The 12,656-nt window shown below is 50.6% G+C and overlaps 1 protein-coding gene across 1 annotated transcript in view; it reads right to left on the bottom strand.

Moving 5' to 3' along the window:
* Positions 1-11,146, bottom strand: part of LOC107186966 — a 90,716-nt gene extending 79,570 nt beyond the window's left edge. Inside the window, exon 1 of the mRNA XM_015574939.1 lies at positions 6,658-11,146. Within this exon, the coding sequence (XP_015430425.1) occupies positions 6,658-11,146 (4,489 nt within the window). The remainder of the gene's footprint in view (positions 1-6,657) is intronic.
* Between the last annotated feature and the right edge of the window lie 1,510 nt (positions 11,147-12,656).

Raw genomic sequence — 12,656 nt, 5'->3', positions numbered from 1 at the left:
GTTCAGTGCCGAAGAGCCTTCGAACACTCATTGAGGATTTAGTGTAATGAGTTACTGTTCCATACCGATCGTGAACTCTGGTCCCTATACTTTTGGCTAGTAGTATACGTGTTTACAATACACGTGTTACAATCTTGGCAAGTCCCTAATTCCTGGGTAATGACAGTCGAATGACGATTATTAGGAGCCTTGATCTTTGGGGACCAATGTATCCATGGAAGCTCTGTGGCTGGTAGTGAAGGATGGTGTCGAAGTGTTGGGAGATGTACAGGGTAACGTGGCCTACGATGCTCTTGCGCGAGAGTGAAGTTAATTACGCGAAAGCTGATGGTGATGGTAGAGGGGAGAGGCGGGGAGGGGGAGGACACGAATCGTTGGATTTGAAGATTGCAATTATAACGACGTTCGGGGATATAGTTGGTGGATGATGAATTGTCGAGGACGGAGACCTTATTTCGTCTGTTCGGAGTTATAGTCGGATCCACTAGTACAGTTTCATTATGAAGGAAAGCTCGGAGAGTCGCTCGGATAATATTATTACGATCATTATTAGATAGTTCAAATTAACGCGTTCACCGCGGAGCCAGTTTATTATTACCAGACTGCAGATTCTATATGATTATAGGGCTCTAAAACTCCGTACGACACACTCAATTCTATCCTGAACCCAATAACGATACTTAAGAGGCGAAAAAACTATTCGATCGTGTGTTTATGAATTACTTTAGAAACCGTTATTTTCCATCAGAATCCACTGTATAATTATTATTATTTTACATTTGAATTTGTGTGACGTGACGTGACGGTAATAACGTGACGGAATATAATCGGCGTGTGAATAAATGTCGGTGGTATTCGACGTGGTTCACCCTCGAATGCCTGTGGCCGAGTCAATGGTGACTCGTCGATAAAAAAAACACATTCATAAAAATATACATCCATACGAGATACAATCTTGCGACGGGGCACGATTGACCCAGCCATTGGCTTCGAAGTTGTCGATGAAATGTGCACTCGGTATATAGCAAGTTAATACTTGCAACGAGCCGGTTACGAGGATCGAGGTACGGCGAAGCGGAAGCAAAATTACGACGGTCACGAAACGACGTTATAACTTGTCCGATCAATTTTTCGAGTGGCACACCGGTAGCATGAAAATTCAGGGCAACGACGGTACGAAGAGTTAATGAGCGTGGCATCGCATCGGTCTCGTCGTTCGTCCAAGGGGGGAAGGGGTAGGGGGTTGGGTAAAATCGTGAACCGAGCGGAACCGTCGCGTCATCGTCATCGTTATTCCGTCGTCCTAATCGCTACTTGGCCCGTTCTACATCGCCATCTTTGAATCGATGGGAGAAAATTCGCCCGGAGGCCGCAGGGGTTAACTCACACCCCCCCCACCCCGCCCTTACAAAATTAATCCTGACCCTCTCCCCGAGTTCGAAAACTGTTCCTCGGTGGAATCATGCTTGAACGAAGGTTGAGTGAAGTTTAAAGTTGAGTCTGGATTAGGTCCAAGTTACGTTTCGGTGAGATCTGGACCGGGACCGTATTAAACTTGAGTCGAGTCTGGGTTAGAATGACGTTGAATTAAGTCGGAGTTGAGACTGGGCCAAGTTAACTCAATTCTGAGTTAAGTTAATCGTAGGTCAGAGCAAAGTCATGTTTCTGTAAGTCTAGACTACAGAAAAATTGGGTTAATTGTAGGTCGAGTCTAGGTGAAATTTATGGGAAGGTTAATTTAGTTCTGATTTGAAGAGAATTCGCGGGAGCTCAAAGACCCCCGTTTTGCAGAAAATGAAAGACTCCGGGTATATCGCGAATAAAAGGAGAGAGACGCCGGAAGTAAAATCTATCGCGCGCCATTTCGGCGGAGTCGGCCACGGCTCGTCGCGCGCTTTGTCCGATTATCAATTTCGCGGAAACGTTCGCGGCCTGAAAATTCTCGGGTCCGTCTATTGTCGTCGAGCTCTTTGCCGCCTCGGGATTCTTCGAAACTGCCACTCGACACCGCAAGACTCGACGTCAAACGACAAACACCGGAGTCTCGAAGTTCTTGCGATCGCGCCGATCCGACGGGTAGTTCGGGTAAAAAACTGGGTCACTGGATGGGTACAGAACATCACGGGGCTCGAACGTTCCTGGATTTTCTATTAACTCGCGGAGCCCAGTGAATTCTTTAAAAAGAATGGTACCTCGCGCCGAACCGACGGGTAGATCGGGTAGTAAACCGGGTCACAGGACGGGTACGGAATGAGATGAAGCTCGATTGGTCATGATTTTTAATTAACCTGCGGAGCTCAGTGAATTCTTTAAAAAGACCAGTACCTCGCGCCGATCTGACGGATAGATCGGGTAAAAAACTGGACCAGAGAACGGGTACGGAATGTGATGGGACTCGATCGGTCCTGATTTTTAATTAACTCGCGGAGCGCGTGAATTCTTTAAAGAGAATGGCAGCTCGCGCCCCGACGGTAATCGATGAACCTTGTCGCGTACCGGCGTAGTTTTCGTCCGCGATTTCAACCCGTCACTTCGGACACAGAGGATCGGGTCGATTCGGTGAAAAATTGAGAAGCGTGTGAAAAGGGAAGAGCTGAGAAAGTGAACGATTTCGTCGCGTTTCAATCCATAAAATGGGTATCTTTTATCTTGGGTCATTTGTGACCCGAGAACATATCCCAATATTGGAATGGTGGATTACTTGTGTCATGTAATGGAATTACATATCCTTCAAAAAAAAAACATCGGGTCTTCAGTGACTCAGCCTTAGGACAGAAAAAAACTTTATTCCACTATTTTTTGTGAAACCTATTTCAACTTTCCCCCAGATCTACGGATCCCCAAGTGCTCGATCCATTTCTGTCTCATTACAAGACCGATTTCAAATTGTCCGCACGTCCATATATCTCCTGTTAAACGTTCGCTGCAATTCAACGAAAGGCAATAAGTCCGCGGTTTCTTCCACATCGTATCCCTTACCTTCTCTGCCGAACTTGCGTTTCTTCTTGCCGAGGCCGGTTCCGGCGGACGAGCTCTTGCCGGAGCTCTTGTCCTTGCTCTTCCAGCGGATCAGCATGCTTCGTAATCGTATGAGCGTCTTCGTAACCGGCTGACGACTCGCGGGGTACGATCCCCTCACGGTTTCGCGGTATCGTCGCGACGTTCGCGCGATCGTACCGGCCTGCTGCCCGTCCCGTTCATTACACACGCGTGTCCCGTTTCCTCTCGTTCGCCTATCGGGCCGCTTCGAACCGCAGCTGACATACGCGACAGAGACCCCGCTACGGTGATCAAGATCGATCGATCATTCTTCTGGGGGTCTGGGTAGGGTCCTCCGGAGGCTCCTGTCGAGAGGGAACCACGATTTCTGGGGGGTAGCGGACAAGCACTCGCCGTGGCGTATCGGTTCAAGGCGAGCCGTGCCGGTTCCGGTCGAGGCGAGCGCAACAATCGCGGCGTCCCGGCGCCCATGACGTCGCCATCTTCCGGTAGCTGTGCGTTTCACCGAGGGTGGGTGTACTCGAGCGTGCCGAACCGGATCACTGGGTCAAAGGAACGAGGCAGCCGACCCTTCGAGGTTACCATTCGCGACACCTCCCCTAACCGAACTCCACGGGCGGTCCAATGGGGTTCGAAGGTCTTTAACCGGGGTCAAAGTACGACTGATGTCCCAAACGGATCACTGTACAGTGATTTCGTTTTGGTGGGAATAGAGGTTCGCGATATCAGAGGATATCTCTGATTGGAGGATTCGAGAGTTTGTATGCTGAATCCTGGGATACCCAAAGTTTCCAGGGTCCGATGCAGAGAGGTAGGGGGCGACGAGTCCGACGGATTCGTAAATCGATGCCGTGAACACGGTTACAGAATCACCCGGAAAAAGAAGGTGCAGGAAGAAGACGTGGAATATTATTAGATGTATCCTGCTCATGGTTCTGATGATGATAAATAGCTACCTTGTGGGTCCTATGTACAGCTACTCGAGCTGATCTTTCCTAACGAACAGACAAGTCTCTGAACCTAGACACTTTTTACACCAGGGTAATCAACAGCACTATTATATCGGCAGCTTGTCTGAAGATAGCTACCCGAGATTATCTTGCCAAACCGAAATTCTTCCCACACGAGTATGATCGATATAGCACCAATATGAAGAAGCATCCGTAAGTCACATTATCACTAGGGAGTACAGAGGTCTATCGAGTCGATTAGGTCGTGACCAAGGTGGAAGGACACCGGAACGATCCTTTCCAGCCAGACCAACGAACCCACGTTACGAACGTGCAGACTTGTAATCCGATCAGGGTTACGATTCAGCACCGAACACTCGAACGAGGACACCAGGGCCGTACTGTTTCGATTTCGGGTAGGACGACGAGTCGACTGAAACACGGGGCGGCTAGTTAGGAGGCTGGGTGACACAGGCACACACCGACGACTACGCGCTGGGTTTCACGGGCAGCCGGCTCGGCGGCAGCACCGGGCCACCCCTCAATCCCCCCCCCCCCCGACCCGAATTGCACCGCGTTTCTCTGCCTCGGCGATGCTGCGCTGCGCTCGAACGGGTCACCGTTGGCTCCCCTTGACGAACGTCCACACGAAGGTCGCGATCGATCGTTACCCCTCGAGATGAGACGACGGAAAATGTCGAAACTCCGGGAAAATAAGGAACACGACGACCACAAGAGCCGCCGCCACCAACACCACTAACCACCACCACTACCACAAGGGCCGCTACACCACCACTACCGCAGCAGACAGGGTGCGCCAAAGCCGGTACCAGCGGTGGCACCACCGTCGAAAAACCGTCGAACGGAGCGTCGTCGTCGCTGGGATCTGCCCGAGTCCCGGCACACCGCTGCAACCTTTCTCTCTTCCAACCACTTGTCCGACGGTCTTCCCTGGATTTGTCTTTGTTTCCCGCCCTCCCACCCACTCCTAGTCGACCGTTCCTCTTTCCCGTTCCGTCTACCCGCGTGACGTCACAGGAACGAAGTCGGGGATCGATCCCGAACGCCCCCAACGCATCCTCTCTCCTCATCCTCCATCCCTACCTCCCACCCGCCAACCCTTCATCTCGTTCGCCTTCGGCCGAACTGCCGCGACTCTACTCACTGCGCGGAAAACATTCGACCGTTTCATGACTCCTCTCATCCCCCACCCGAACCATCGTTTTTCTTCCCTTGTGGAGGAATTTCGAGGAGATGGAGATTGAAGGGAGGCTGAAGATTGACGTTCGATGATCGTTAGATCTCTGCGAGTATTTGATTGGCACCGCTGCGAAATGGGAGAGAGTACTGTATTTTGATCATTGCGAGATGAGACTTTGGCGGTCGTGCAGAATCTCGTATAAGCCTAGTTCCAAGCGTTTGATGTCGACTGTCGGCGCGATTATAAACACACAGAGCCTATTTTCGAAGATTTACATTATAGGTGGAGGTTTCTGTAAGTTTTATAGACGACCTAAGGGAATTTTCTACTGGTTAATTTAAAGTTTTGGTGCGCTTAGACAGGTCGACCTGATTTTCTGAACATTCTTAGGTCTCAAACAAGAAGGTTACTATAGGCTTTGTAGGAATTTCCTACAGGAAGATTAAAAATAAATTCATGGAAATGTTTGCCGTTCTTATACAGAGGTCGATCCGATTTTCTGAAAATTTCTAGGCCTCATAGAGAAAGGCTTCTATAGTCTATAGAAAAAGTACGAGAATTTCGTAAATATAATGCAAGAAAGAATACATGGAAATTTTTTTGGAAAAAGTAGGACACGAAGAATAATTCCTCCATAGATCCGACGGGAAGATCGTCGAGCCTTGGAAGATTATAGCAGGAAAGGATCGCACGCGTTGAGTCGGGAGGCGACTTAAGGCCTAAGAGCGAGATTTGTCCGACAGTAGCGGGAACGTGACTGCACGCGACGCGATGCTGTTCCACGGTTCGCTTTAAGAGGCTCATTGGGATGCACGGTCATACGCGGGGGCGCGGTTCGCACCTCGTCTAGATGAAATTACGATCCCTGGGGCCTTTCCCTGAAAGCATCGGTGGAAAGGATCTACGAATCAGATCCGCCCAGTGTACACAATTCCCCACCTCCAAGTAAATTTTACACTATCGAGGAATTGGGCCACAGAAGCTACTTTCGTGGCGACGACTATGGAAGTCGTTGGACACTACTACAGAATTCTCTCGATTATTGTCTGGCTTGTTCTACACGATTATTGTCCAGGTGTTATCCCCACCACTGGATTAGTTTTTGCCTGGGGCTTCGGGCAAAAAAACTAATTTACGAGGGTCTGAAGCATCCCTCCCTACATGATTATTGTCCCAGCGTGGACACGAGTTTGTGACAAGAATCGAGACGAGTCTGTACGAAGACTGTTGGGTTGCAATTAATTATCCTAGGTACTCTATGTGGCCCGAGCCTAAAAAAGTTGAATCTGGTTGGAAAGTCGGGGGTAAATCGGTCCCCAGGTAATGCCCACCCTAGCCCCAATCGTAGGGCTTTGCGAAAGCTAGTGCGCTTGAGCCGAGCTGGGGCCTTGGAGGGGGATACCGACATCCCCCTCTCCCGGGAAATTTATGTGAATAACTAACTAACTAATTATCCCACCAGGAGGAGCATAAAAAAAGATGAGGAATAGATTAACAATCACTCACCTTTCTGGCGAAGCACCCGCTGCAGCTGCTCAGGCGTGACCGAAGGACTGTTAACTCGTCGAAGGTCCTGCCATCTTAGATCACCGTACGGTGACATCACAAGATTGCACCTCGCGGCTGCAGGTGACCTAGCGTTGGCGAGATCCCTAGGCAGAGGCGGTAGGGGTCTGTCAGCGTCGTATTCCGATTCAGGATAGTGTGCAGGATCGCGTCGATCATGGGAGAACACGGAATCGGTGTCGGAGGTACTATCCTCGCTTCTGTGTCTCCTAGTTGGTGGTTCTGGAGCAGGTCCATGCTTGGTTGGCCAGCTACCAGCGGGCAGGTCCTGGCCAGGTGGCAACTGATTTGAGAAACTGACCCTCTTCGCACCGCCACTGGTCCCATAATCAACGGAGTCTCCGCCTACAAGGCTGCCCCTCTTGAATATCGGATGAGGCGCCCCCTTAGAATCGTCGTTCACATCTATGTAGCTAGTCGGCTCCATCTTCCTCTGGGTCACATGCGGTTCGCCCCGATGGAAATGGGGGGAAGCACTTTTGGACCTCTGAGCCTCCAATCTTGGAGGGTCTAGAGGCTTGGTCTGCATTTCACGGCGATTCTGGACAGCCTGCTGCGGTCTGACTATTAGCACTGGCTGGTTTGGACCCTTCTGGCTTTGCATCAGCGGTGGCTTGCCGCTGGGAATTCCCTTGGCTCGCCGAAGATTCTCTGTCCATTGTTGGACGGGATACCCGAGGGATCCTTGCCTGGGCCTGGAGGGGCTCTTCGAGCAGCAGGAACTCTCCTCGGCCAGGTTCTGTTCGTAGATGCGTCTCTGCAGCTCCTCGTCTAGTCTCTTCAACTGTTGCCAGTACACGGCCTCTCTGACCTCGGGTAGATCGATCTTCCGAGCGATCTGCCCTGAGTTTGCGGTTCCTGGAGAGGCCAGCGACTTCCTGTGCGCCTCCAGAGCCTTCTGTTGCCAGTAGAACGCCTCCAGATGCTGTCTGGTCTTCTGCTTCGATGGGGAGACAGCCTCCCTTTGCACGTATACCGGTTCTGGGATCCTTTGAACGTAGACAGATGACTCATCGACAGATCGAGCGGAACCAGTAGTGGATTCTGGGTGACCTGGACTGGAAACCGGAGATTTGTTCTGCGCAGCCGGAATCCTGGATTTCTGAACCTGAACCTGATGACACGGGCTCTTCGTTGGCTGCTGATTAGCGCCTCGATCGGTCTTCTCGATCCGTGGACTAGGTCTCTGTGGGCTCTTCACTGGTGACGATGTTCTGCCCTGAATCCAGGCTACCCTATCATCGCTGTCCTTCTTCTGTACGTTAGGTCGATGACCTACAGGCTGACTGGCCACGTTTCGTTGAACGTAGACTGGTTCAGGTCGAGGTATCCCGGGGGAGAAGCTCGGGGTTGACCTCTGTCCCTGGAAGATTGTCTTCGTTCCAGAGAAATCCTGGCTTCCAGGGGAATCGTAGCCTCGTGCCTCCACTGTTGATGGCAGTCTGAGAGGCGAATTACCGATGTTCACAGGCGACTCGATTCGTCGGGTCTCGTTGGTCGGTCTTGGTATCCTCGTTTCGTAAGCTAACTCCCTCTTTGGGGAGGCTATCAAGATCTGTTCATTCGGTTGAGCTCTCTTGGCCTGGGCTGTCAAACCCCTAGGCGACACCTGTTTCCCTTGACTACCGCTAGGTGAACAGGGAGCACCTTGAATCGTGGTTTCCAGAGTCCTCTGGCTGTCCTCCAACTTCTCTGTACCCTGGGACCCCTTCGAGGGACTCTGATTCGAGGTGTTCCCTAGATCAGTGGGCTCCTCCCTGGATCGTTCCAGCTGGTTCGAGTTGGTCGGTGTGGAACGATCGTCGCAGGGCGACAAAGGCGTTTCATCGTAGATCCTGTCGTCCATGCACCTGGTGGACGACCTGGACGGCGACTTCTCGTTCACGTATACCTCATCCCTTTCGTCCAGGTCCTTGCCGTTTGTAGGAGATCCACTGTTCCCTGGCGAGTGGAGATAGTACTCGCCGCTTTTCGAGCTGGACGGCGAGAACTCGCTCTTCTGGCTGGAATTGGGCGTGCAACTCGAGTCCGCGTACTCCCCAGACTTCTGACTGGACCCTGGAGAAGAGTACTTCGACGATCTGCCTACCAGCGGAGCCTTGTGATTCTGGTTCACTATGGGCTGCGTGGTGATCTTCACTTGAGCAGAGACCGACTGTGGCATCAGCCCGGAAGCATTATGGTTCTCGTACAAGCTACCACCACGTACATTCGAGTAGTTCGACTTCGCCTGGACGTACACATTATGGCCGTACTCGATCGCCTCTCGTGGATCTTCCTCGAGGAAGTTCTCGCAGTTCAAGTTCGTTCGTGAATGCGGTATCGCCGGCAGAGGCCTGTCGATCGGATGGATCGCTCTGGGTCGTACCAAATATCTCTCGTTGGGCGGTGCAGAGATTCTTCCGGAAGGTCCGTGATTTCTGTGGAAGAAATAACGGTTGTTCGGCTCCTGGAGGCTGTGCTTTCTTTCCAGCTGGCCCCTCCCGACCTCCTCCCGCTTCTGCCTCTGCTCGTACTTCCGGATATCCGGGGATATTCCAAGATGGGCGTTCCTCTCCGCCCAACGGTCGTCTGGCGCTATGGAGCTGAGACTGGAATCCGTGGTGTAGGATCTAGGCGGGCCAGTTCGATCGCGAAGCAAGGCTCGATCATCCTCCCTGGCCAGATAATCTGGAGTGCTGGTTATAGGGCCTTGATCGGGGAACAGCTCTCTCTTGATCTCGTCCAGCCTCTCCTCTATCATAGATCCGTTCAGACTGTTGTCCAGTTTCACGTTTCTCTTGATGTCCTCGTTCAAGTTCATCGTGTCTGGCGATCTAGTGTAGTTCCCGTTCTGCTGGTACCTGGCAAAATGTCGGTCGTCCTGCCTCTTCTTTTCCTTCGATTCCTTCTTCTTGTAGTCTTTCCGCGAGTCTTTCGGCGAGAAGAACCCAGGCAATAGCCGGCGGAGACCAAGCTTCTTCTTCTGCTTCTCCTCCTTCTTCTTGGACGTGGTTGCCGCCTCCATGGTGAATTCTTTGATCAGGCTCGCGTAACCGTCCCTTCCCGGTGATGATCTTCTGGCGACAAATAGATCGATGGAATCGGTGGAGGACGCTATCCCAGATCTAGAGTCTGTATTCCGATGTTGCCTCTTGCGTCCTATGCTCTGGCTCTTCCACTGACCGTCAATCCTCTCGAGATCCACCATTCGCTCTTGGTCGACGTCATCGATCTCATCGTCGATCTCGGCGTTCTCGATATCTTCGTCCACAGCCTTGATCCTGTCCTCTAAACACGAATCAGAGTCGACGGTGCTGATGTCGGTACTGTCCACGGTCAAAACCTCCTCGGATGTTTGCCTCTCTGTGATCGAGTCTTGATCCTCCTGCAGTCTCTCCGGGTACAATGAGGCGCCACGATCCTCCCCGACGCTCTCCCTGGATGAGACGCTTCCGAACTCCTCCACGTAGGAGGATTTCGAAGACTCGGAGGATCTACGTCGCTCCAGGAACTCGCCCGACCACCGTTTCTCGATCTCAGACACCTTCTTGCTATAGCCAGGCTTCACCGTCTTCTCGATCCCTTCCCCGTTGATCACGCGATCCAGCTCGACCGCGCTGTCGTGCTCCTCGATCTTCAACTTGCTGTCCAGACTCTGCTTGCGCAGGAACTCCTCGTCGAACTCGCCCAGTGGTTTCTCGTTCGCGTTCGAGTCGACGAGAATCGGCAGCTTGGCACGCAGGTCCAGCAGCTTCTTGTAACTGTCCGCCGTGTTGGCGTCTATCTTGGTGGTCAGATTCTGCTGGAGTACCTCGATCTTGGACTGGCTCTTATCCAGCCTGTTTTTTGCATCCAGGCCTTTATCCTGTTTCGTTGATAGATCTTGCAGGCCGTTATCCGAAGAACCTTTAAATTCTTCCTCTTGTCTTACCTCAGCCGAATCTGTGGTAGTCTTTGAACGCTCTGAGCCTGAAGAATCGGGGAGAACGTTCTTCGAGACCGGCTTGTCAGGTATCTTTGGCGGGATCTTGGTCCTTTTCGGGCTAATGACCACGATGCTGCCTATGGAAGGGCTTTTGGTCAGCCTTATAGGCTTGATCCTCTTCTCCAGGCTGGCCTCGCGACTCTTCGACCCAGTTTCATTGGACGGAGAGCCAACAGGCAGGTTGTCCTTCAGCAACGCTTCTTCTGAAAGCGAGCAACGATTCTTTGCGTTCGTGGATCCTTTTCGATCGTTTCTGGAGGATCTGCTGAGCTCAGACTTTATCGAAAGCTTCCTTGAACTTTCATTCTTCGTCAAGAGCACTTCTCGCGACCCGGTCGACGATTCCAAGACGTACTTCTCGAGGGTGACCTTGTCCACCGAGAGGACACGAAGCCTCCCGGGATCCTCGATCTTCTCTACAGATTGTTGATGGTCATCGATCGGTTCCTCTACCGCCTCCATTCTTCTTCAGCCGTATACCTCCGTACGACGACGCCTGAAATTGAAAATACACGAGATTGTTCCTGGTCCGTGCTGGACGATCTACCTTCTCGAAACCCATTGACTGCTGAGTCTAATGCAGATCGAAATCGAAGTAATCTCGGCATAAATATCTTCGGTACCCTCCATTTAACCTTGGAGTACAGACCGTCGGTAACGGCGACTGGATCAACTGTGACCCCTACCAATAACTCGAAATATTCACTTCGTCAATTCATAAAAAGTCTAAGAATTGTTTTTTTCGATAGGTCACCGATGACCTGGCCATAGAAAAGAAATGGTTAATAACGTACCATAAATCTGATTAGTTTTCCCAGAAGATAATTTATAAATTGGATTTGTATTTGACCTGGAATTATTCACAGGTACAGTTGTGAAGATAAAAAGAGATATTGAAGATTTTCACAATCCAATATTCGTTATTTCCGTAATTTGCATGGAAAATTTTATCTGAATTTCAGCGCCAGCAGTGCATACCACATGCCAAGTAAAGTTCGCCGGTGTAACCGCAAAACAGTCCGTGTAAAACGTAACGGGTGCACAAAAGGCTCTCCCGTTCGACAGCGAAAAACGGTTACGAGCGTCGAACGGTTACGCGGGGAGGGGGGGTCGGTCACGGTCGTTGCTCCTGGCAGCTTTACGCGGTCGGTTCTTCCGCTCCGCGCCGGCGAAGACGATGACCGCGCTGGGCTCGGGCGTCTCACTCCTCTCTCTTTACGGTTAACGAGTTTAGACTGTTTTCCCTCGAAAAATCGTCTCGCACGCCCGTTCGCGACTATGTATACAATTCTAATTCGGTCTGAAGCAGCCCTTCAGACAGTATGTGGCTCGGCACGTCTCGTCGATAAACACTGACGACAAAACAAATAATCGTCGAATCATAATTGTCCTATTGTCGCCCAAGAACAATCATGGTACGATGATATTTCTTTCTTCATAATTTATAGATAACTGTGAGACACCAATAGCCTGTTAACACTCGAATACTAAGATCGATTTTAAGGTCGTACTTGGTAAGGTGAGGTCAGATCCGACCCGATCTCTTTTTTGCTACTTTCAAACAGGTAAAAAAGAGTTATTATTTTGAACTTGTATTATAAATTTGTATTTTTCAATAATAATTGAGTTATGTAACATTTAAATACGGGTACTAAACATGTACTAAATACTACAAAATATTTTAGAACGATAATAATGAAAGAAATAATAAAAAAAGTAGTGTGGAGACAACGCAGTAGGAACTATAATTCGGGTCGCATGTGACCCAGACCTTACCGTTAGAGGGTTAATAGGTTACTTTTTATTTCAGAAGAAGAAATTGTGCCCATCGTCGCTAAGGGGTGACTTAAAAAAATCGTCCAACCACCATTATTTTCCTATGGAAACCAGACCTATCGAACTCGAGAACAATGGTCCGACAATGTTTCCTTTTGTCACGATTTACCGATAAGGAGCAACGCGCCGTCTGAGA

This window comes from Dufourea novaeangliae, unplaced genomic scaffold (assembly GCF_001272555.1).
Source record: "Dufourea novaeangliae isolate 0120121106 unplaced genomic scaffold, ASM127255v1 scaffold96, whole genome shotgun sequence".
Classification (NCBI taxonomy): Eukaryota; Metazoa; Arthropoda; class Insecta; order Hymenoptera; family Halictidae; genus Dufourea; species Dufourea novaeangliae.
This window is presented reverse-complemented; position numbering and strand designations above follow the sequence as displayed.